We start from the raw sequence: 26561 nt of genomic DNA on the forward strand, positions 1-26561 counted from the left end.
CTTTTTTTTTTAGCCTCTTATATCGTCTTTGCTCTTTTGTCTGCTTGCTCCCTAAAATATCACCGATCCCCAAGGTTCTTTGACTTCTCCTCTCCATGTTTTCTCAGATAGTCTCGTCTACTCTCTTAGTTTATTACCTGAATATTGATGACTCCCCAATCTCTCAGGCTGACACTTCTCTGCTGAGTTCCATTCTGATATGCCCAGCTTGACACTGGCATTTCCACTTGGATGAATGGTGTCTATACACATATACCTAGTGCTGAACTTTCCAGCTTCTGTCTCACATTTGTTTCTCCTCCTGTATCCTCAACTTTGATTGGAACCTTCAGTATCCATCCAAGCCAGCATTCTGTAGTCTTTATATATCTCATTCTTTGCCTGTCACATACCACTCACCATGTTCTATCAGTTCTTAAACTTACGTATTCTGTTCTGTCCCATCCCACTGTTTCTTAGGCTCTAATCATCTCTTGTACGTTCCTATAGTAGGTCTCCTTGCTTCTGGTCCTATTCTTATCACATTCACCCTTTAGTCCTGAATAATATTTCTCCCTAGTGAAGTATACAGTGCTTACCATAGTTAGTTCCTGCCTAATTCTTTGGACTCATCTCCAACTATTAATTTCCCTTGCATGTTTTAATTCAGTCATACCGAGTCATTTCTGCTCCCTTAAACATATCGTGTTGCCTTGTGCTTCCCTGTCACTGCCTGGAATATCCCTCCTTTCTTCTCTGCCTAGCATATTTTATAACTTTTTTGGGCTTATTTATTCCCTTGACTACTTTGGTACTGTATACCTGTTTCTATTATTATATCATTGAACAACGTATTAAAGCAGTTATTGGCTTACTTTCTTGGTTTTCCTGTAAAGCTGTGTGTTCCTGAAAGTAAGGGATCATGTTTTGTTCATCTTTGTATATTTAGAACTATGCTCAATAATTGTTTGTTAAATTGAATACTTGGTTTTTGTTTTCGATTTTTTTTTTTTTGAAAAGAAAACCAAAGTTTGAAAGTGTGTGTGTTTTTCTAGATTCTTGCGTGGGAATTCATGGTTGGTAGTGATGTTTTTGATTGTATATCTGTTTTTTTCTACATAATAGATAGTAAAGCAAATTCATTCCGGCCTCATATCCTTTTTAATACTGAGTTTCAGTAGCAAATCACTTCCTTTTTGTTTTATATTCATTTGTTTATCTCCCATTTATTTCACCAGGCACTGAAGTAGTTCAGACTCAGTTCCAGGACTTAGTTTCTTTTTGTATAAACATTGCCTAATCGTAGAGGAGAGAAGAAACAAAACATAAAATTGGAAAGAATCGCTTCAATAAAAATACTTATGAAACCTGTGTTGACAATTCTTAGGTTGAGATTTTGTGTATATTTTTGCTCTGTGTAAATGGATCTCATAATACCATTTATGTGTCAGTAACATATATGAGTGTTAATCTTTTGTATACATCGTGGGCCATAAGAACAGTGGAAGTATATTCAAATAAACATTTGTCCAGTGTTAATCATTTCAGTTCAAGACCATATCTTTGAAAATGATAGCACAGCTCTATGCTTTCAGATTGAGCTTAGAGAGCGAGAGATAGAACGGCTGTCGACCGCACTGGATGGGGGCCGCTCCTCTGACATCCTTTCTCTGGAGACTAGAAATAAAGCCAACGAAAAGCTTATTGCTCATTTAAATATTCAGGTAAGGACTTTTATAATTATTTCACTGAGCATATAAAGTTGTAAGTGTTTTTAATGGTCTTTGGGTTTATAAAGGTGAAAGGGTTGTTTAGTTGGGTGTTATCTACAGCAGAAAAAATTTCATAGAGTCAGAGTATCCAAAATTGGGTACAGCGGTTGAAAAATCCTGTTTTTATATTTAATGAGGTGTAGGAATTGATATACCACAGTGTTACGTGTTTAAAAGAAGAGAATAAACTATAGGTAAAAAGTAATCCTCAATTTGCTTTAAAAATTGCGTATATACATTCAAAGAGAGAAAACACTAGAAGAAACTGTGCCAAAATACACTAATAAAGGTTTATCTTTGTGTGGTGACATAGTCTTCTCTATGATTTTCTCAAAAATTTTCAAAATTTTTTCAAAATTTGTATTTCCTTTATAATATAAAAAATATTATTTTAAAAATAAATACAAAAATTAAACGTAGAGTTTCTCTTTAACTCTGTAGTAGTTTGCCTTGCCATGCCTTTGACCTAAGAATGAAAGAGCAAGGGACTTCTGTGAAACATGACAAATGACCTTCAGAAAATTTTTTTTTAACCGAAGCATAGTTAAGTTACAGTGTGTGTTAGTTTCTGGTATGCAGCAAAGTGATTCATTAATCCATATTATATGTGTAATACTTTTCATATTCTTTTCCATTGTGTTTTTTTGTTTGCTTTTAACTGCACCGGGTCTTCTGTGCTGCACATGGGCTTTGGTTTCGACGGTCGGGGCTGCTCTCTAGTGGCAGCATGCAGGCTTCTTGTTGAGGTGGCTTCTCTTCTTGCCAAGCTTGAGCTCTAGGGCACATAGTCTTTAGTACTTGCAGTGGGTGGGCTCACTAGTTGCATTTTTCAGGCTTAGTTGCCCCGTGGCATGTGGGATCCTAGTTTCTGGATGAGGGGTTGAACTAGTGTCCCCTGCTTTGGCAAGTGGATTCTTAACTACTGGACCACTAGGAAAGTCCTTCCATTGTGTTTTATTGCATGTTATTGAATATAGTTCCCTGTGCTATATGGTAGGACCTTGTTTATTTTATACACAATAGTTTGTATCTGCTAATCTCAAACTCCTAATTTATCCCTCCCCAATCCCCTCTCCCCTTTGGTACCCATAAGTTTGTTTTCTGTGTCTTTGAGTCTGTTTCTGTTTTGTAAAAAGCTCATTTGTATTTTTTTTATTCCACATATAAGTGCTATCATATGGTGTTTGTCTTCTTTCTGACTTCATTTAGTATGATAATCTCTAGGTCCACCCATGTGTCTATAAATGGCATTATTCCATTCTTTTTTATGGCTGAATAATATTCTATTGTACACACACACACACACACACACACACACACTACATCATCTTTATCCATTCATCTGTCATGGACATTAGGTTGTTTCCATATGATCTTTAGAAATTTAGATATCACTGCTGCCTGGACTGCAGCCAGAGTAGATTAAGTCCCAAATATTAGCAAAGCTCTTGAGCAGTGCTGTTCAGTAGAAATAGGATATGAGCCACATATGTCATTTAAAATTTCCTAGTAGTCTGATTAAAAAAAGTAAAAACAAAACAACTGAAATTAATTTAATAATGTATCTACTTAAATATATCCAAAATGTTATCGTTTCAACATGTAGTCGATGTTGTCAAATATCATTGGCGTATTGTACTATTTTTTTGTTCTAAGTCTTTGGACTCCTCTTTGTATTTATATCACACCTCTGGACTAGCCATATTTTAAGTGCTTAGTAGATGCTAGTGGCTACTGCATGGTACAGCACTCCAGACTAATATTATCATCATAATGGTAATCTTGTCATATATTTAGAACTCTATGTTGGGAAAAGGTTAACACAAATTTCTTACTTATCCTTTCCTTCCTTGCTTAAAAACTGAAGACATATATATATTTTTACTAAACCACGCATCAGCAGTTTTGCAAATCAAGACAATATAAATTTGAAAATGTAAAATAGCGGGAGTTTTAACTTTCAGTATTTTAAAAAACACAGTATTTTGAAATATTTTGAAAGTTCAGTATTTGATAATTTTCCAATTTATTAACTTATGAATTACAAATTCAATTTAGGTTGACTTTCTTCAGCAAGCTAATAAAGACCTGGAAAAGCATATACAAGAGCTTATGGAAACCAAGGAAACAGTAACATCTGAAGTTGTTAATTTAAGTAACAAAAATGAAAAACTCTGCCAGGAATTAACTGAAATAGACCAGTTAGCGCAGCAGTTGGAAAGACATAAAGAAGAAGTGCTCAAGACTGCTGACAAAGAACTTGAGGAAGCAAAGGTACATCTAGGCTATGGGGGTGCTCGTTAATTCTCCTAGAAAGGAGTGAGCTTGAGTTCTTTTGATATCCTATCCAGGTCCTTTGGTTTGTTTTGTAATTCAAGTTTTTTTAAGTGTTATTTACATGCTCTAAATGTTTGCACTTTGTCCAGTTGTTCGCGTGTCTTTCTGAAGCACATCTATTCTTATGGCAGTTCTCCAGGTTCCTTCCTCTTTTCATTCAAGATTTTCATCTGTCCTTTCTCTGCATTATGAGCAGGCTTCTGAAGTTTGTCCTCTAGCTCATTATATGCTCACGAACCCTTTAAAGGTATTTTTTGAAACTATGTATGTCCTTGCACATTTTTAAGTTGGAAGCTAACATTTTTCATCTTTAAATAGATGCAAAGGATGTAATTTCTAATCAGTTGTAAAGATTGATCTCTTAAAATAAAATTGTCATATTGTTCATATAAATATAGCCAGTAGAATCCATATGACCCTTCTTGAAATCCCCACAAAATTGTATCTAATAAGATACATACATATTTTTTATCTTATTATAACATATTTTATGCTTGAATATCTTTTTATGATAACTATCAAATGTCTCTGCAATTTAAAACATACATGAATTGAAATTTTTTTAATTTAAAAATATCCTGTGACTATAACGTTCAGAATGTTAGCATTTTCCTGTAAAACGTGTTATTATAATTATTAGTAGTCAGTGGATCAAAGTGACAGATGTAGCACAAATGTCGGTAAATACTTATCAAATAAAAAAGTAAAATTGTACTGAAAATACATCTTTTAGAAAGATATAATGGGAGAAAATAGCATCTTAATTAAAGGCTTTGACCAGCCCCAACATTTCAGGTGTTGTCTGGTACTTCAGAAGTTTTTTATATGTAGAGATATAGTATGAAATTAGAAGCTTGCCTTTCTTTTGAAAAATGGGCAAAAGGCAATTGTGGAAGGGTAGGTGGGAAAGAAGAATTCACATAATACCTAGACCACAGGTTTTCAGGTAGATAATTTTTAAGAAGGATATTTGCAAATTAAGAATCCAGATATGGGTTTCATAAAACTGTATGTATATGATAGTTTTGCATAATATTGAATAATCTTTATATTATCCCAAGCATGAGTATAACCTATTAATAATTTTAAGATCACTACTTTACATCAACTAAATAAAATAAATTAATCTTATACAGTGTCATCTCCATTAATTAGTAGAATAGAAAGAAACTACCTCAACATAATAAAAGCCATATGTGAAAAGCCCACTGCTGCTGCTGCTAAGTCACTTCAGTCGTGTCCGACTTTGTGCGACCCCATAGACGGCAGCCCGCCAGGCTCCCCCATCCCTGGGATTCTCCAGGCAAGAATACTGGAGTGGGTTGCCATTTCCTTCTCCAATGCATGCAAGTGAAAAGTGAAGTCGCTCAGTCGTCCGACAACTAACATGATACCCAGTGATGAAAGACTGAAACCTTTTCCTCTAAGATTAGAAACAAGACTAGGATGTCCATTCTCCCTACTTCTGTTCAACATAGTACTGGAAGTCTTGGCCAGAGGAATTAGGCAAGAAAAAGAAGTAAAAGGCATTCAAATGGGAAATAAAGAAGTAAAGTTTTGTTTCCAGATGAGTTGATATGTGTAGAAAACCCTAAAGATGCCAATAAAAAAAAAAAAAACTAATAAATTCAGCAAACTTGCAGGATACAAAATCATTGCATAAGAATCTGGGTGCATTTCTATATTAAAATCCAAAAAGAAAATTAAGAAAATAATCCTGTTTACAATAGTGTCAGAAAGAATAAAGATCTCAGGGATAAACTTAACCAAGGAGGCAGAAGACTTGTATACTGAAAAGTATAAAACACTGCTGAAAGAATTTATAGAGACAGAAATAAATGGAAAGATATCCTGTGTTCATGGATTGGAAGACTTTATTGTTTGAATGTCCCTACTACCCAAAACAATCTACAGATTCAGTGTGATCCCTCTCCAAATCCCAGTGATATTTTTTTTTTTTTTACAGAAATAGGAAAAAAAAATCCTAAAATTCATATGGATCTCAAGGGACCCAGAATAGCCAAAACAATGAAAATGAAGAAAACATAATTAGTGCAATTTTTTAAAATTGTTTATTTTACCAGGTCTTAGTTGTGGCATGTGGGATCAAGTTCCCTGACCCAGGGATCAAACCTGGGCCCCCTGCATTGGGAGCATGGAGTCTTAGCCTTTGGGCCACCAGGGAAGTCTCAATTAGTGGTTTTAATTTTGCTTTTGTGACTTTTAGTTTCTTCGCAGTATTTCTGTTTCTCATTGCTTTCCTTTTCTACTTTCTTTTGCATATTCTGTCATGTGTGCACAACATACTGAACACAATTTCACATGTCACATTGGCAGTAGTGGAGAATGACAACTTGTCTCAGTAAAAGATTCCTGTTAGGTCATAATATTGTAATCCTGGCATTCAGCACTCTTAGTTGCCATTCAGAGGATCCAGGTGGATCGTCTCCTGGATGAGGGCATGGCAACCCTCTCCAGTATTCTTGCCTGGAGAATTCCATGGACAGAGGAGCGTGGTGGGCTACAGTCCATGGGATAGCCAAGAGTTGGACACAACTGAGCGACTAAGCACAGCACAGGTTGATAGTAGTGGGTGGTGAAAGAGCAAATAGGATAGGAAAGTCAGGAAATGACAGGGCCATAAGAGGAATCCTGAAAATCAAGACTCAGGAAAAGTCCTACAAGTATACAGACAGAAGAAGATTTTCAAGGGGCTCTCTTGTTGCACATGTCACAGATAGGTCCCTATAAGCATTCAGGATACCAGAAATTAAAGAGAAACCTAAACTTTGCCTCCTCTTCATTGAAACTGAGGCATAGAGCTGGCTAAAGCTTTAGCTCTCACTGATGACAGGGAACATAAATTACTCAAAAATGACTTGGCCTCATTTTCACTGTCACTTAGTGTTAAGTATTCTTGACTTTTAGGTATGTACCTAATAAGCTTTTTATTCCTAGAAAGAGATTAAAAAAAAACTTTCTGAAATGCGGAATCTTGAAGAAACGATGGGAAAACTTCAGCTGGTGAGTAGGTTTTGTATTGAATTGCCAGAATTTTCATTAAGGAAAATTTTATGTTTTATTTTACATTTTTTTTACTAATTATAATATACCTATCATAATATTTACTGTTTTAAGTGTACAGTCCAGCAGTTTTGGTATAGATACAAAGAAGTGCAGCCATTACTACTAATTCCAGAACATTTTAATCAGTCCAAAAAGAAACCTCATACCCATTAGCAGTCACTCCTCATTTTCCTCTGCTCCACCTCTGACAACCACTAATCTGCTTTCTGTCTCTGTCATCTACAATTTGCCTGTTCTAGATATTCTGTGTAAATGAAATTATACAATATGTAACCTTTTATGTGAGACTTCCACTTAACCCATTGTTTTCAAGGTTCATGGGTATCATAGCATGTGTCATTACTTCTTTTTTATGGCTAGTAATATCCCATTGTATTATATATATGGTTACATTTATATTTTATAATTCTTTTTTATATTTCTAGAAATTAAAAAAAATTTATTGTAATAGAATTGATTTACAATGTTGTGTTAGTTTCAGATGTATAGCAGAGTGAGTCAGTTATAACATACATATATCCACTCTTTTTTATAGATTCTTTTATATATATAGGCCATTATAGAGTATTCAGCAGAGTTCCTTGTACTATACAGTAGGTCCTTATTAATTTTCTATTTTATTTATAGTAGTGTATATATGTCACTCCCAATCTCCCAATTTATCCCTCTCCCTGCCTACCCCCGGCTAACTGTTAGTTTGTTTGCTACAGCTATAACTGTATATCTGTTTTGTAGATAAATTCATTTGTACCCATTTTTTAGATTCCATATGTAAGCAATACCATATGATATTTGTCTTTCTCTCACTTATTTCAGTCAGTATGTATATTTGTATATTTCTTTAATCTCATATATAATAGGTAGCAAGTTACACTCAGATTTGGAAAGCCTGTTAGGAATTTTATATTATTTAAAATGACTTCATGACTCATCAGTTTACTAATATTAAAACTAAAAACTGATAATTACTTGATAAAATGGTTGACCTTTATTTTTAAAAAACTCAATTTTCTTTTAATTATTTTGCTTGGCAGTACAAACCATCTTACTAGTCATATTGTTCATTCTGGTGGTCTTCAAATGAGAAAACTAGTAAGCATCCCAGCAAAAACCTGGATGTAGCCTAACCTAGATATATAGTCTAGAACCGGCAGAAAGAATGTCTTCTGTACAAGTAGAAATTCCTAGGTGGTCACCTGATAGATTATTGAGAATTTTTTAATAGCTTGTTAAGTTGGATGAGTTTCCATTAATATTGGAAACAAAGACTAGTACTAACTTCCAAGTTTTCTCATTAATTATACTCTTTACAGTTTAGTATTCTGGTGGCAGTCATGAGGCAAATTAAAAAGCGAAGCCTTTTGTGATACACTGGCTCACAGTAGGTGTTCAGATACTTAACTGGTTTTTGTATGTTCACTATGAACAGCGTATCACAATGACTTTCTATTTTATCCAACTACTTTATCAGGTAGTCCGTTCAGCTGAACACTGAATAATTAGCTAAACCTGCTAGATACTGTCCACTCTTGAGTTTCATAGATATATAAAATTGTCCCATGAAGTCATGAAATGTAAAGTAGATGTTTTGATGATGTTTTCACTATAGTGTAAGCTCCGTGAGGACAGGAATTTTTGCTGTTTGTTCACTGCTGTTTGTAATGCACACTGTTTGCAGTTGTATGTGATTTATAATATTGTCTCTGAACTGTGACCAAGTTTCAATATTGTTGCCTGACAGCAAGATGTAGTTACTTTCTGACCTTTCTTATTTTTTCCATTGGTATTACATTATATGTATTTTTAAGATAAATGCTGACAATATTATTAGCTAACAGTTATTAAGTACTTGCCATGTGCTAGACACTGTACAGAGTGTTTCACATTCATAGAATCAGCCATAGATGAATCTATAGATGAATCATTCATAGATGAACCCTCAGTGTCTAGGTGCTGGTTTTATCCCCATTGTGCGGGTGAGACTGAGAATAACCCTGTACTTATGTATACCTGTGGTAGTCTTAGAGCACTGTCTTTACTTTTGCTTTTCTTTAAACATAAAAACAGTTAAAAATTTTTTATTGAACAAGTCGTATTCACTTTTTTGAAAGACAGTGTGCTAAACAAATTAAAAGAAAATAAAATCCAATAATTCTACTACTTTAGAAAGGAACACTGTTGAGTTTGGGTTTTATGATGCTTTTAGCCTCAATTGAGAATTAACTTTAATTGAAATGATATATATTTGACTGACTAAAAGTGTGTGTATGTGAATTACTCTTAAATAAATGTGTTTTCATGTTTTGTAAAGTTGCTAGAAATCTTAATTTTAGTATTAAAATTTTCAGGAATTAAGCTTATGTCATAAAGAAAAGGAGAGACTGAGTGATGAACTCCTTATAAAATCAGACCTGGAAACTGTTGTTCATCAGCTTGAACAGGAAAAGCAAAGACTTAACAAAAAAATTGAAAGTTTTGCAGTTACAGGTAAAATATAAAATGTTAATAACTTAAAAAGTATGATTTCCTCTTAATGTTTTATTTTTAGTAGTAGATGATGTTTCTTTTTTATTTATTCATTCAATAAATATTTGTTGAGTGTTTGCTGTGTATCAGAAACCAGACTAGGCACTGAGATATAGTAGAAAATCTCTCTCCCTCAAGGACCTTACCTTTTATATTCTGACTAGTTGGTACAGGGAACCCCGATTGAATATTTTCCAGTGTAAATTTATCTTTCTTTGAGACACATGATAATAGAATCAAGACTATGAGGAACACCATTATGAAATAGTGGGAAATTGAAGTACAGAATCTTTTTAAGTAAATGCAGTTTTATCACCTTCAGGTACACACACACTCTTACACACTTGAAATAGGCTAACTTTCTGCCAGGTACCTTATCCTAAATGAATTGGTTTAAGGAACATGTAAGAATTCATTCATTCATTTGACAAATGTTTATGAGCCTGTAGTGCTGAGATACATAAGGTAAACAAGATACACAGGCCCACTGCTCTTGTGGAGGCTTTAATCTAGTTAGGGAGACAAACTGGTAGCACATAAGTGAAGAAATTAATTTCAGATGGTAAAGGCATTAAATAAAATGGGAGGGTATGCTACAGATCAGCTGATCAAAGGGCTTAGTGATGGAAACCAAGCCATATGACAATCTGGGGCAATTTTCCAGGCAGAGGGGATGGCAAGTGCAGAATCCTGGTGCCATCAAACTCCATGTGTCTGAGGAAGTGAAGGAAAGCCAGTGTGCTATTTTAAGAAGATGCTGTATCCTAGGCTCTTTAGCATCTATGGGATTAACCTGTCTGACCCCTTCTCTGCTTAACCAGCTGTATGACTTGAGCGTGTTACTCAACGTTGCCTCGGTTTCCCTATCTGTGTGGTAAAGATGGCACCTAACCCAAAAAAGGTTGTTATGAGGATTAAATGAGTTCATATATTATTAAAGTGCTTAGGGGATGCTGGGAGGGGTTGGGGGCAGGAGGAGAGGGGACGACAGAGGATGAGATGGCTGGATGGCATCACCAACTCAATGGACCTGAGTTTGAGTGAACTCCAGGAGTTGGCGATGGACAGGGAGGCCTGGCGTGCTGCAATTCATGGGGTCGCAGAGTCGGACACGACTGAGCGACTGAAATGAACTGAACTGAACTGAGGCCTACATTAGAAGGTTTGCAATTTTACTTCCTTTCATGCTATCTCTATCCTGCCATTTCAGCATAATCTTTCAGATACCTGAAACTCCCTTGTTTCTTTGTTTTGAATGCATCCTCCTACCCACAATCCAGCCATGGATCAACTAAAACATTTACTCGTGAGCAGCTAAGCACTGCTTGCATGTGCCCCAGTTGAGTTCAGTTCAGTCACTCAGTCGTATCCAACTCTTTAAGACCCCATGGACTGCAGCACACCAGGCCTCCTTGTCCATCACCAACTCCTGGAGTTTACTCAAACTCAGTTCCATTGAGTCGGTGATGCCATCCAACCATTTCATCCTCTGTCGTCCCCTTCTTCTCCTGCCTTCAGTCTTTCCCAGTATCAGGGTCTTTTCCAATTATTCAGCTCTGCACATCAGGTGGCCAAAGTAGGGGTTTCAGCTTCAGCATCAGTCATTCCAGTGAATATTCAGGACTGATTTCCTTTAGGATGGACTGGTTGGATCTCCTTGCAGTCCAAGGGACTCTCAAGAGTCTTCTCCAACACCACAGTTCAAAAGCATCAATTCTTCGGCGCTCAGCCTTCTTCACAGTCCAACTCTCATACCCATACATGACCACTGGAAAAACCATAGCTTTGACTAGACGAACCTTTGTTGGCAAAGTAACGTCTCTGCTTTTTAATATGCTATCTGCTAAGTCGCTTCAGTCGTGTCCAACTCTATGCGACCCCATAGACGGCAGCCCACCAGTCTCCTCTGTCCCTGGGATTCTCCAGGCAAGAATACTGGAGTGGGTTGCCATTTCCTTCTCCAATGTGTGAAAGTGAAAAGTGAAAGTAAAGTCACTCAGTTGTGCCTGACGCTTAGCGACCCCATGGACTACAGCCTACCAGGTTCCTCCGTCCATGGGATTTTCCAGGCAAGAGTACTGGAGTGGGTTGCCATTGCCTTCTCTGAATATGCTATGTAGGTTGGTCATAACTTTTCTTCCAAGGAGCAAGCGTGTGCCCCAGACAGTAGCAATAGCATTGGAAGTTACATGGTCCCGAACCACAGTGCCCCTTTCAGTGAGGTATGGAGATCTTACTCTATATTCCGTACTGTTTGATCTCCCACTCTGCAGGGAACATATAAACCCATTCTGAGTAGATGATCTTACCTCAGTTTTCCTAAAAGAACAAGCTGTCAGGGAGGCATTCCATGTTTCCTGTCCCCAGATCTTGAACCTGTCCACCCTTATCTTCCCTGTTAGAGCAGAGCCATTTGGCTTTTATGATAGGCCACTGCCTCCATCTGTTCTCTAGGCAAGAGATTCTCCAGGCAAGAATACTGGAGTGGGTTGCCATTTCCTTCTCCGTTTAGCACCTCAGTCCACTCCAGTTTGCTTCTCTCCTCTGCTTCACCAATAAAACTGCTCTCGTTAAGGTCACCTGTCACCTCCATTATGCTAAATACAGTGAATACTTCTCATTCATCAGTTTATTTGACTTACTGTTTAAGGCGTTTGCCCATTCCTTCAGCTCTCTTGCTTTCTTAACCTCTCTGGTCACTCCTTAGAATGAATTCTGCTATTCATCCTCTGGATTGTATTGCATGCTGTTCTTTTGTGACTTGTCCTGCTACAGTTAGAATAATTATTTGACCTTGGGCATGTTCTTCATACTTGTATTCTTAGCTCATGCTGGACATACAGTAAATGCTCAGTAATTATCTGTCAAATGAATGAAAGAAGATTGTAAGTGAATCGGAATATGTCTTGAAAATCACTTCATGCTTTTGAATTGTAAGGAACATCAGTTAAATTAGAGTGAGCTGTACAAAATTGCCAATATTAGGCAACTTTTGGCTTCCCAGGTGGTCCTACAGGTGAAGTACCTGCCTGCCAGTGCAGGAGACATGAAAGATGGGGGTTCCGTCCCTGGGTTGGTAAGATCCCCCGGAGGAGGGCATGGCTACCCACTCCGCTATTCTTGCCTGGAGAATCCCGTGGACAGAGGAGCCTGGTGGGCTACAGTCCGTGGGGTTGCCAGGAGTCAGACACGACTGAAGCGACTTAGCATGCATGCACATGCACAGGCGACTTTTGACTCCTGAAAAGGTAATTTCTATGGTAAACGTGAATGATTCCGCTTGTTTGAGGAAAGACTAGTTGTTTTGTGTATACTATGTTAAATTTAAGCTTAATGTTAAAGTCACACATATTATAACCAGTTTTAACAGGTAAATTTTCTTTTAGTGCATTTTCGGGTCACCAGAGAGTAAGTGCCATGTGATAATTTATTGTTCACTGTGTAGTACTAAATAGTACTCAGACTGTATATGACAAAAGCAGCACTTGACTTACTGGATTTTATTTAAACTTTTAATACCATTTTTGGTTTTTTTTTTCCTCTTTCAGCATTTACCTCTTTGATATTTGGCAGTTGTAGGTGATATGCAAAACAGCTAATGATTTTTAGTAGCTTTCATTGTAAAAATTATTGATATAATTTATTTGGCTGATTGATATAATTTATTTGGCTAATCAACAAAAATGTTGATTAGTTTAATCAACTTATTAAGTAGAACTAAGTGGATAAGTGTCTCAATACTTTTATATGCAACATTGTTTTAAGATTTTATTACTGTAATTTGCAGAAAGAGAACTCACTGTGGAAGTTGAGAGGATGAGACTAGAACACGGAATAAAACGACGAGACAAGTCACCTTCTCGTTTAGATACATTTCTGAAAGGTATAGAAGATGAACGAGATTTTTATAAGAAAGAACTAGAAAAACTCCAACATATAATACAGCGAAGATCTTGCTCTAGAAGTCATTCTACATGTGAAAAAATGCCAGTATTTAAAACACTAGAAAAGGTAATATCTCTTTGTGAGTGTTTGATAAGGCAAGAAAGATCTTTATGAGCAAACTTTTGATTTATTATTGTAATAATGTAATGTTACTCTTACTTATTTTTAAGAAGTCTTTCTTAATTTTCATTTTTGTAGTCTTCTGTGACCTCTGTGACTTAAGGAACACTGCATTAATTAGGAAAACTACTTAAGAACAAAGTATAACGTACTGATTCCTGGAAATTAAGGGAGATTAAGTAGCTAATTATATATATGGGAAGAGTGCAGGGGCATCTGAGCTTCCAGAAACTGAATCCAGGAACTCCTGCTACTGGACACTTCCTCTCTTTCTAATCTTTACTTTTGGTATCAGCTGCATTTTCTCTCTCTGAGTAGAGTGGCTTTGTCTATATGGCAGGCTATGTGGCTTCATGCCATTCCCAGCCTTGAACCCGTCAGAAAGGCAGGCCATATTTTCCAGACCAGGCATCTTCCATGATAACTGTGCAACAGGAAAGGGTAAATGATGGCAGTGAGCACTGGACAGATCATCCCCTTTGTCCATCACAACCACATTTGCAACTTGATGGTCTAAAGATGTATTAAGCTAACGATGATGCATAAGAGAGTAAAGGAGAAGGCAATGGCACCCCACTCCAGTACTCTTGCCTGGAAAATCCCATGGACAGAGGAGCCTGGTGGGCTGCAGTCCATGGGGTCGCTAGGAGTCGGACACGACTGAGCAACTTCACTTTCACTTTCATGCATTGGAGAAGGAAATGGCAACCCACTCCAGTGTTCTTGCCTGGAGAATCCCAGGGACAGGGGAGCCTGGTGGGCTGCCATCTCTGGGGTTGCACAGAGTCGGACATGACTGAAGTGACTTAGCAGCATAAGAGAGTAAAAACATGTCCTCATTTTATGTCTTAATTATTTTCAACATTTTATGACTATCATTTGGGTTCTTTAGATTTTTCTTTCTTTTAAACGTTTGAATTAGAGTATTCCTGGAGGCTTCTATGACCCTAACATTATCTATATACTGGATAAAATTAGAGAAGTTGGAAGTACAGTCATTAAAACTCAGGACATTTGATTTTAGACTTGGCTGCATTTCCCAACTCTGTCATCTTTTTCCTGAAGATCTTCTGCCTACTGCCAAGTGGTTTTGAGACATTTTCTGATTAGACTGCTTTTTAACCTCATTGGCTCGTGACTGAATTTGATTTAGAGTGTTAGTTTAAACACTGTGCTTTGTTATCTGTTAAGAGCACAATGAATTGGTGGGAACATACAGTGTAAGTTAATTTATATATACTGAGTTTTTTTTCAAGCTCCATGTATACTTAGGAATCAAGACAAATAAATCACTGAATTGATCACCTTCATTGTGTAAAACAGTCTTCTTCAAAAATGTTGATTAGTTTAATCAACTTATTAAGTAGAACTAAGTGGATAAGTGTCTCAATACTTTTAAATATTGGATTTGTTTGCTTGGTTGAAAGATAAGTTGAGATACGGGTTAGGTACAGGTAAAATCAGGAGAGGCCTTACCCCCTTCATCTTATTTAGTTTCTTGAAAGTTCTAATGATACCTGACGTAATTCATTTTGTAAAGTTTAGAAAGTTGGGACCTTGGTAGCATTTTAGAGTCCCAGTAGTAAATTTCAGGCGTTGTAGGGAATAATGGGTGATGTACATGAGTGAAATGGGTGGAGTAAATGGGTGTGAGTGCTGTGAACTAAAGAGTAAATTCCAGCCTAAAACTGGGTGTTTTAAACATGCTTAGAAACAGTCGTTGGCAGACAGCATAAACCTCTCTCAAGCTAGATTTGGTACAGGCTGAGTTTTCAACCCCTGCTTTTTATAGCAAATTGTTGGGCAGAGTTTCCTGGGATTGCTGCAACTCAGAAAAAATATTGACATTTTTCATATCAGTGATTTTTGTCAACAAGATACCCAATGGTTCTGTGTTATCTGTGTAGGGACAGCACTGGTCTCTTTGACCTTATACTCACCAGACTTCCAGATGTGAGTTTTGAGTATAGTGTAATGGGAAATGCTTTGGAGTTGGAAACCTTATAGAAGCTTCAGCTCCACACACTGGCTTTATGACCTTAGACAAGTTACCTAACTCATGGAGCCCTGGCTTCCTCATTTGCAAAGTGAGGAATGTGTCTACAACCTCTAATGAAGATTACATGACATAATTATATATAAGGGTCCAACATAACACCTAGTTCCTAGTAAATGTTTTATTTCTTTATTATTTGCTGGTTCAAAGCACGTCTGCTGTTGCTATTGCTTCAGTTGTGTCCGACTCTGCGACCCCATAGACAGCAGCCCACCAGGCTCCTCTGTCCCTGGGATTCTCCAGGCAAGAACACTGGAGTGGGTTGCCATTTCCTTCTCCAAAGCACATCAGGGGTAGGTAGAAAGTTAGGTTTAATTCAGTAGATGTATACTGAGAGCATGCTATGAATGTGGCATCCAGGATACAAGATAAAGAAGACCTATTTCCTATTCTCTTTCTAGCATTGTGGGTATGTGTGCATGAGTTTGGGTGCGTGTGTGTCTGTGTTTAGGAAAAATGGAGTGATAAAAGGGAATTATTAACACAAATACATACATACAAGACATATTTAGAGAAGTGGGGAATTCATTCATTTTACTGAATTACATGCTAACCTCCGAAGATGTGGTGAGAAGGACCTACTGTGTCTCTGAGGGCATTTTCATTTTAGTGGTGGTGATGGTGGTTCAGTCCGTAAGTCACATCTGACTCTTTGTGACCCCATGGACTGTAGCACACCAGGCTTCCCTGTCCTTCACCATCTTCTTGAGCTTTCTCAAACTCATGTCCATTGAGTCAGTGATGCCATCCAACCATCTCGTCTTCTGTCATCCCCTTCTCCTCCTGCCTTCTATCTTTCCTGGCATCAGGGTCTTTTCCAATGAGTTTGCTCTTCACACCAGGTGGCCAAAGTATTGGAGCTTCAGCTTTAGCATAAGTCCTTCCAGTGAATATTCAGGGTTGATTTCCGTTAGAATTGAGTGGTTGGATCTCCTTGCTGTCCAAGGGATTCTCAAGAGTCTTCTCCAGCATCACAATTCGAAAACATCAATTCCTGAGCTCTCAGCCTTCTTTATGGTTCAACTCTCACATCTGTACATGACTACTGGAAAACTAGCCTTGACTATACAGACCTTTGTCAGTGAAGTGATATCTCTCTTTTTAATACCCTGTCTAGGTTTGTCATAGCTTCTTCCAAGGAGCAAGCATCTTTTGATTTCATGGCTGCAGTCACCATCCACAGTGATTTTGGAGCCCAAGAAAATAAAATCTGTCACTCTTTCCACTTTCTCTGTACCTGTTTGCCATGGAGTGATGGGACCAGATGCCATGATCTTAGTTTATTGAATGTTGAGTTTTAAGCCAGCTTTTTCACTTTCTTGTTTCACTGTCATAAAGAGACTCTTTAGTTCCTCTTCACTCTCTGTCATTAGGTCAGTAACATCTGCATGTTTGAGATTGTTGATATTTCTCCTGGCAGTCTTGATTCCAGTTTGCGAGTCATCCATCCTGGCATTTTGCATGATGTACTCTGCATATAAGTTAAATAAGCAGGGTGACAGTATACAAACTTGATGTACTCCTTTCCCAATTTTGAACCAATCCGTTGTTCCATGTCCGGTTCTAACTATTACTTCTTTACCTGCATACAGGTTTCTCAGGAGACAGGTAAGGTGCTCTGGAACTCCCATCTCTTTAAGAATTTTCCGCAGTTTGTTGTGCTCCATATGATCCATACAGTCAAAGGCTTTAGCATAGTTAGTGAAGCAGGTTTTTTTTTTTTTAGTTCTCTTGCTTTTCCTACGACCCAGTGAATGTTAGCAGTTTGATCTCTGGTTTTAGTGATAAAGACACATTAACACCCAGTTGTGTAAATAACTTTATAATCTCATTTATAGTAAGTGTTAATGAGGAAAGAATACGGGAAATATTCAGAATGCTATGAGAGTATATGGAGGGAGATCTAAATTATATTGGAGAATCTGGAAGGACTCCTTACAGAGAGTGGCATTTAAGCTGAGACCAAGACAATAATGAAAACAGACTGTCAAATCCTTATTCATTGAGCTCTTCTTTTCTAAAATCTAGGCATACCACCTCCTTTCTGTAAAAATATTTTTATTTAAATATGGTTAAGTTATAGGTTTTCTTTTATCATTATTTGTTAATTAAGTCCTCACCCTAATTGCTTTTAGCCTGTAATACAGATACGTTTTGTCCTTCAGGGTGTCCAGATAGCTATTCTCATTCATTTTCCCTTGACTTTTCTTGCTTAACCAAGAGGATAACTTATTTCCAAGTGGCAGGTGAAGGATACTTCATGGATATTTACCATTTGCCAAGTGTCTTTGGACATGGCGTGTGCATAGTAGATATTAACATAGATCAGGATGCTTACCAATGTAGCAGAATACCAGATTGTCACTATCTGGGGCTTCTGCATATAGTACTTGAACATTAGTATACCATAGACCCCAAGTATACATTTACCATATTTATTTTCTACAGTAGCTATGAAGTTAATGGGTTTTTTTTTTTTTAAGTTGTAATGGAATAATAGGCATAATCTTGTTTTAGGAATGTTGGAAGTACTTGCTTATTTAGTGAATATCCTAATGTACACCGTCTGGTAGAAATATTTATATTTATCTGATTGCAGAAAAATAGACCTCACATAGGTTTGGTGCTGGGACAGTTGGGGGATGGTATGCCTGAGAAATTGATCTTGGATTTAGTCTCAGAAAACACTGAGGAATACACTAGGCTGTTAGAGTTACTTGTGCTGGGTGAGTGGAGAGGGTTATAAACTAGTGATTTCCAACTCCAAATGAATCAGAATCACCTGGAGGGCTTGAAAAACCAGTTACTGGGCCCTGTCCCCAAAGTTTCTGATTGGGTAGGTCTGGGATATACCTCAAAATTTGCATGCCTTGCACGTCCCCAGATACTGCATGCTTCCGATCTGGGGATTATACTTTAGTTACAACACCAGTATAAACAACTGGGGGAGAATGACAGTTGAAGCATCTGCTGGGATCTAACCAAGTAGGATCAGTGGCAGCTGGGTCTCTTGCCAGGAACTTGAAGGCCTGGAAATTTGCCCCAGTATTGCCAGCATTCTCTCTCCTGCTCTCCTTATAGATTAATAATTGTGTTCCTTAATTACATTAAAGGAAGTTGTGTTCTTTTTGTCTGTTCGCATCTTTCAGTCAGTCTCGCCATCAGCATCCTTGTGGCAACCATGTGGTGATAATTACAACAAATGATAACTTCTGTCTTGAATTATGTTTCAGGGTGATTACGACTCGGATATCGATCTCATCACAAGAGAAAGAGACGAACTTCAGCGTATGCTAGAAAGATTTGAAAAGCACATGGTGGATATACAGTCCAATGTTAAATTATTGACAGCAGAAAGAGATAAACTAAGTGTCTTATATAATGAAGTAAGATATTGATTGTGTAACACCAGTTACCTATAATGGAACCAGTGTATATCCTTTATATTACTGTGGTGTATGGATCTTAGGGATATTCCTTCATAGTTAGTAGTTTCTACTATCATCCTGTTCCCAAAGCAGAGATTTCTATTTTTCTTTTTTTCCTCTTTTCTAGCCTATCTATGGGTCAGGTCACTTTGGGATAATTCCCTATTTCTCAAACTACTGAATGGGTCTCAGCCTGACTCTGAGTCAAGTGTTTCCTTGGGATTCAGTCATGTTGGGTTATGTGTATCTTATAGTGGGTAGCACTAACTAATTGGATACATTGGATATTAAGGACTTAGCTTTGAGGGATAGGGAGGGGAAATTCACTATAGGTTGGATCAGTTACAAGCCTCAGTTGTCAGAAGGCAAGGTGAATCTGAGCAAAGCATGGTGTTTATCACCAAAATTTGTTCTCATACCAATCTCCCATGAAATCCTATTGCTATTTTGAGAGGAAGAGAAAGATATATGAGTTAAAAGGCCAAGTGAAGAAGCTTTTTTTACTTTTGGAGTTTTTTTGGGATTCTGCAGTACAAATTGATCTACTTTCTGGGCTTTTCCTGCAGTTGGCTTAGATTTCAGCTTTCTTGGGTCTGCTTACTTAATTAGTAGTTGTCCATCTGCTATTTGGCTTTCAAAATTTTATGGTTGGCACTTTTCTCCATCTTCTTGTCTTTTTGTTTTAATTATTACTATTATTACTTGAATCCATTTACTCTCATTTTGGTGGCATTTGGGAAGAGAGCAAAAGTAGCATATGTTTAGTTTTCCTTTTTTTAACTGGGAGCATATCCAGTGTTTTTTAAATTATATCTTTTACTACTTTAAGGCTCAGGAAGAATTATCTGCACTAAGACAAGACTCTACCCAAACTACAGTCTCACATAATACTGTTAGTCTTATAGAAAAGGAAAAAGAACTTGCATTATCTGACTTAAGAAGGATTATGGCAGAAAAGGAAGCTTTAAAAGACAAGTTAAAAGTAAGTAATTAGATTGACTTATTTTTAAAAGGTAATTTATTGAGAAAAAGGGAGGTCTTTTTTTATGTTTTCCTGTGATACGACTATTTTGAATCTAGATCAGGAGTTGGCAAACCATGGCCCATCAGCCAAATTCAGAACACAGAACACTGTTTTTATATGGCCAATGTACTAAGAATGGTTTTTATATTTTAAAATCATTGAAAAAATCTAAAGAAGAACATTTCATGACACATGAAAATTGTGAAATTCAGATTTCATTGTTGATAATACTTACTAGTGTGAATACTCATTCATTTACGTGTTGCAGTGGCAGAGTTGAGTAATTGCAGTAAAAATGGTATGATCCACAAAGCCTAAAACATTTATTATCTGTTTCTTTATAGAAAATAACCAAGTCTGATCTCAATAGGAATTCCCTCATATGGAGGAAGGTTATCTTTTTTTCTTTTTCCTTAAAAAAAGCTTCATTGAGATATTCACATACCATAGAATTTACCCATTTAAAGTGTATAATTCATTAGTTTTTAGTATATCCACAGACTTGTTCAGCCATCCCCACAGTCACTTTTAGAGCATGTTCATTACCTCAAAAAGAAACTCTTTAACTGGTTAGCAGTCACTCTTAACATCTCCCAGCCTCCTCAGGCCTAGACAACACTACATTCTATCTCTAGATTTACCCACTCTGGACGTTTCATGTAAATTGAACCATTCAGTATGTGTTTTTTTTTTTGTCTGGCTTCTCTAACAGCATAATGTTTTCAAGGTCCATGTGTTAGGTCATATGTATCAGTACTTTATTACTTCATATTATGGGGTAATATTCCATTGTATGGATAGACAACATTTTCTTTATCATTGGGGTGGTTTCTGCTCTTCGGCTGTTACGAATAATGGTGCTGTGAACATTTGTATACAACTTTTTGTGTGGGTATGTTTTCCTTTGTCTTAGATGTATACCTAGAGTTATACGGATAACTTTAATCATTTGAGCACCTGCCAAGCTGTTTTTCCAAAGTGTTTGTGCTATTTTTAGTCCCACTGGCGAGGGTTAGAGTTCTAATTTCTCTGCATCCTTACCAGTATTTGTTACTATCTATCTTTTTTGTTATCATCATGCTGGTGAGTGTGAAGCAGTATCCTTTTTAATTTTGATTTGCATTTCCCCGATGACTAAAGTGCTTATTTTTATATGTTTATTTGGCCACTTGTATATCTTTAGGGAAATGTCTGTTCAGCTCCATTGCTCATTTTTTTTGAATTGGATTATCTTACTGAGTTGTAAGAATACTTTATATATTCTCAATACAATCCCCTTATCAGATATATGATTTGCAGATATTTTCCCTCCCTCATTCTGTGGGTAGTCTTCTCATTTTTTTAGTACCGTTATTTGAAGCACAGATATTTTAAAATTTTGATGAAGTCCAATTTAATTTTTTTCTTTTGTTTGTGCTTTTGGTGTCATATCTAGGGGCAGTATTTTATTTCATAAACTCTCCAAAATGTTAACATACATAAAGCACTTAACAGTGCTCAGTACATTAAAAGAACTCAATGTTAACTATTACTGTTACTATTATGGAGTCCATAGTTTACTTCCAATAAATATTATTGATGTTTAGAAATTAGTACCTAAAGTTAAGAATAAGAACTTTTAAGTATTATAAAGGTGGTCTTTATGTCATAGATTTTCAGTTAAAGTTTTGCCCCAACAGAGTACTTTTCATTTGAATCTTCTGGAAAATTGCCTTCCAGAAAGTGCTTTTTTTATAAAAATAAGTGTCGCAGTTACCAAATGGAAAACTTCTGTGCAGTATGGCAACTTTTAGTACAAGCTACTGATTTATCCTTCATATCTGTTGAAATGACTAAGGAATGTAAAAGTAGGTTAAAAAAGTACAGTAGTACCAAAAACTCAGAAAAGGTGACACTCATTACCAGACTCTTTCTGGAGTACAGGAGGCAGGATTTATGAGTTTACAACAGATTTTTTATGTAAAAACTCAATTAATCCTCTCAGTCATTAAGTCTCCTCTACTAGTTTCCTGTTTTTTCACTGCCCAGGCATCATCACCGAGTCCTCTCTCCCTGAAAACTCCTCTCTCATTTAATCGCAGAATCCTACTGAGCTACCTTTAATAATACGTAACATGTATTATGCCCTTTCCATGTGGGAAACTCCGTTCTCAGTGCGTTTTACAAGGGCTTTGTCAGTAAATCTTCACAGTTGCCTTTTCAGTAGGCAATGCTTACAGATGCAGTATCTGAGTTACAGTGAGTTTAAATAATTTGCTGAACCAACAGACACGTGAAAAGATGTTCAACATCGCTGATCATCAGAGAAATGAAACTCAAAACCACAATGAGGTATCACTTTTATACCTGTCAGAGTGGCTATTGTCAAAAAGACCACAAAGAGCAAATGTTGACAGGGATGTAGAGAAAAGGGAATGCTTGTATACTGTTGATATTGTAAATTCATGTAGCTACTGTGGAAAACAGTTTGAAGATTCCTCAAAAACCTAAAAATAGATCTATAATAATATATGATCCAGCAATTCTACTCCTGGGTATATGCCTGAAGAAAATAAAAACAGTAATTTGAAAGATATATGTTCATAGCAGCATTATTTATAGTTCCCAAGATATGAAAGCAACTGAAGTGTCCATCAGTGAATGAATAAGGACGCTGTAGTATGTATATTCAATGGAGTACCACTTGGCCATAAAAAAGAACTAAATTTTGCCATTTGCAATAACATGGGTGGACTTGGAAGGCATTATGCTTAGTGAGATAAGTCAGAGGAAAACAAATACTTTATGTTATCACTTACATGTGGAATCTAAAAAAAATGAAACAAGCTAGTCTGAAAGACTCAGACTCACAGATACAGAAAACAAACTAGTGGTTACTGGTGGGGAGAGGGTGGGGGGAAGGGGGCAAGATGGGGTAGGGAATTAGATTTCCCTGGTTGTCCAGTGGTTAAGACTGCACTTTCAAAACAGTGGATGTGGATTTGATCCCTGGTCTGGGAACTAGGATTCTATATGCTGTGATGTGGGCAAATACAAAATTAAAGAAAAAAAAAAGAGGTACTAATGAGTTTGTATAAAATAAACAAGCTACAAGAATATATTGTACAGCACAGCAAATATAGCTGGTATTTTATAATCATAAATGGAGTAAATCTTTAAAAACTGTGAACTATTATGTTGTATACCTAAGACCTATGTAATATTGTGAATTAACTATACCTTAATTAAAAAAATAGTAATAATGATTTGCCCAAGATTACCCAGCTAATGAAGTCAGAAAGACTCTGGCTCCTGAGCTCACAATGGTTTCTCTTGCATCACTTTGCTTGTTTCTATTCCCCTGCTACCATCCTGTTCTGGCCATTATTCTCTCAGCTGCACTAGTGTACCAGTGGCCTCTTAAATCTGTATTTTACACTGAAGTCAGAGTCATTGTTCAAAGATATAAATCTGCGTACTTCACTTCCTGTTTTAAAATCCACTAACTGTTCTCAGGGACTTTTGTGATTGGCCCTTGCTACATCATGGTCAAGCTCAGCCCTCCCTACTCCCCACCCCTCATTTTCTCAACTCCAGGCTTAATGGACTTTCTCATGGCCCTGTCTTTAACATAGGCTATTGAAAACTCCTTTATCCCTTTCAGTCTCCTCACCTGGCTGATTTCTATTCATCCTTTAGAGCCAGGTTAGTCATTTCCTTGCATAGAAAGTGAACTCTGGATCTCTGATTCCCTTCCAATATGTTGCCTTCAAGTTCCTTTTCCTAGCAAAATATTCATGAATTTTATTTTAATATCTTGTTTGAGGTTTATCTTTACTAGACTATAATGTCTATGACATCAGAGACTTTATCTGTTTTACTGTATCCCTCATACGTTACTTGGTGCTTAGTATATAACATGTACTCAGTACTGGCTGAATGATTTAGTAAATAAAAAAAGGCCTACAGCAGAGTGACTTTTTCAATGAAATATATAATCCAAACGTCAGATGTCTTAACTTATTTTTAATAAATAGTAGTCAAAGTGTCAGTTGTGTTCAACTCTTTGTGACCCCATGGACTGGAGCCCGCCAGCCTCCTCTGTCCATGTAATTCTCCTGGCAAAGATACTGGAGTGGATTGTCATTTCCTTCCCCAGGGGTCTTCCCGATCCAGAGATCTGGTTCTCTTGCATTGTAGGCAGATAGATTCTTTACCATTTGAGCCACAAGGGAAGCCCATTTTTAATGAATAACATGGATGGAAGTAAGAATTGGCGTGAAAAATTCTCTCAGAGCACCAGCATTATTATTTGTCCTGGACTTAGCATCAACAAGAGTCAGATAAGTTAATATAACCAAAACTAACAACACTGGTGTTTATATTATTGACCAGCTCACTCTTGAAACTTTGAACTCTTGCGTCACCCTCTAGTATTGTGTTTTTTGTGTCTTCCTGATCCCATCTGTTGTTCCTTTGTAGTCTGTTCCTCTTACGTCTCCTCTCACAAGGGCATACTTCTGGGCTTACTTAATCTGCTGGGTTTTTCCCTTTATGGTTGTGCTAATGGATTGATCCGTATAAATCTTTATAAATGAACCCATATCAGTCTGTGTCTTCTGTCACGGTCACACACGGAGGTAGAGTGTAAAAGATGAAGAACTCTTGTTTTTGTTTTCAACCGAAAGCATTTTTTTTGTAAAATTTCTAGTGATTTTCTTTCTAAAGCATTTCTGTGTTATAAAAAGACAAAATAGTGCTGTAGAATTGCATTGCTTATGAACATCTTCTATAAAATTCTCTTACAGCATCTCCAGGAAATGAGTATTTTTGGAAAATCAGAATTAGAGAAAACTATTGAGCATTTGACATGTGTTAATCACCAGGTAATTTGTCGAACTGGATTTGGGGTATATTTTATTGTATGAATGACTATTTCAATTTTATTTTAATGTACTATATGTTTTTAAAATTACAAGATAATATTTTAGAGAAGCTGTGTATTGGTGACTGACTAGGAGTATGTACTCTGAAGATTGACTACATGGGTTCATATTGATACATCTCTGTCATCTGTTTTCTGTAGGCAAATTTCTTAAACTTTTTATCTGTTAATTTCTTTGTAAGATAGAAATGGTACTCAAACTTATTTCTTAGAGTTTTTGTGAAAATTAAATGAATTAATACACATCAAAAACCTAGAATATTCACTGCCATATCATAAGCATTCATTAAGTGTTAGCTCTGATAGTTGTTTGCTCTTTTGTTTTTTTAAACAAATCATGTAGTATAGGCTTAGAGTAAAAGTGAAATTCTTTTTCATTCCTTATTGCTCTCACTAGAGATACGGTTTTTAACAAATTGTTAAGTGTTTTGATAGTTGTTTTTTTTTTATTCTCACTGTGTTTTCTTTTGGCTAGTTTCCTTTTCCATGTCTTCACTGTTTTTATTTATCTACTAATTCTATCATCTGTTTCAATCAATCCTGGGCCAGTTGATTTTTTACCTCTTTCACTTAGATTGTTATTTTCCTGCTTCTTTGCATTCCCAGTAATTTTAGATTGGATGTCAGACATTGTCTATTTTATTTTTTTGGTTGCTGGAGAGCTTATATTCCTAGAAACACTCTTGAAGTTTGTTCTATGATACGGTTAGGTCAGATGGAAGTAGCTCGATCCTTTTTGGTTTTGCTCTTAAGCTTAATTAGGTGGGACTAGAGGAGCATTTAGTTTTGGACTAATTTTGTTTTACTATTGAGGCCAAATCTTTTTGGGTACACTTGCTACCTGTTGCCCCATGAATTATGAGGTTTTCAAATGACTGATGGGAAAGAAACTATTCCTGACTTGGCACGAGCCCTCAGTGCAGTTCCCTCTAGTTCTTTGATGGCTCTTTCCCTGGCCTTGGGTAGCTTTTTGTGGGCTGCGCTTCTGCTCAGCTGAAGATTCAGGGGTGCACTTTGTAGATCTCTGGAGCTCTAACCCTGTGCTCTTACTTCTCTAGTATCTGCCCTATAAATTCTAACTGCTCTGGCCTCCCTTGACTCTCAGTCCTGTAGTCTGAATTTAGGGGAACCACCAAGTCCAGCTGGGTTCCTTTTGCTGTGCCACAGCCTAGAAATTCTTCCATCAATAAGCTGGAACAGTGAGTGACAGGGCTCATCTCATTTATTTCATGTCTCTTCAGTTCAGTTCATTTCAGTTCAGTCGCTCAGTTGTGTCCAACTCTTTGCGACCTCATGAATTGCAGCATGCCAAGCCTCCCTGTCCATTACAAACTCCTGGAGTTCACCCAAACTCAGGTCCATC

At 36.9% G+C, this 26561-nt stretch overlaps 1 protein-coding gene across 1 annotated transcript in view; it reads left to right on the plus strand.

Moving 5' to 3' along the window:
• The window catches only part of CEP135 (centrosomal protein 135), a 74048-nt gene that overhangs the window by 13193 nt on the left and 34294 nt on the right, over positions 1 to 26561 (plus strand). The window contains exons 7-14 of the mRNA XM_069593108.1: positions 1575 to 1703; positions 3810 to 4025; positions 7047 to 7112; positions 9524 to 9662; positions 13489 to 13712; positions 19056 to 19208; positions 20080 to 20232; positions 25062 to 25139. Of these exons, the coding sequence (XP_069449209.1) occupies positions 1575 to 1703; positions 3810 to 4025; positions 7047 to 7112; positions 9524 to 9662; positions 13489 to 13712; positions 19056 to 19208; positions 20080 to 20232; positions 25062 to 25139 (1158 nt within the window). The remainder of the gene's footprint in view (positions 1 to 1574; positions 1704 to 3809; positions 4026 to 7046; positions 7113 to 9523; positions 9663 to 13488; positions 13713 to 19055; positions 19209 to 20079; positions 20233 to 25061; positions 25140 to 26561) is intronic.

The sequence above is a fragment of the Ovis canadensis genome, chromosome 6, assembly GCF_042477335.2.
Source record: "Ovis canadensis isolate MfBH-ARS-UI-01 breed Bighorn chromosome 6, ARS-UI_OviCan_v2, whole genome shotgun sequence".
Classification (NCBI taxonomy): domain Eukaryota; kingdom Metazoa; phylum Chordata; class Mammalia; order Artiodactyla; family Bovidae; genus Ovis; species Ovis canadensis.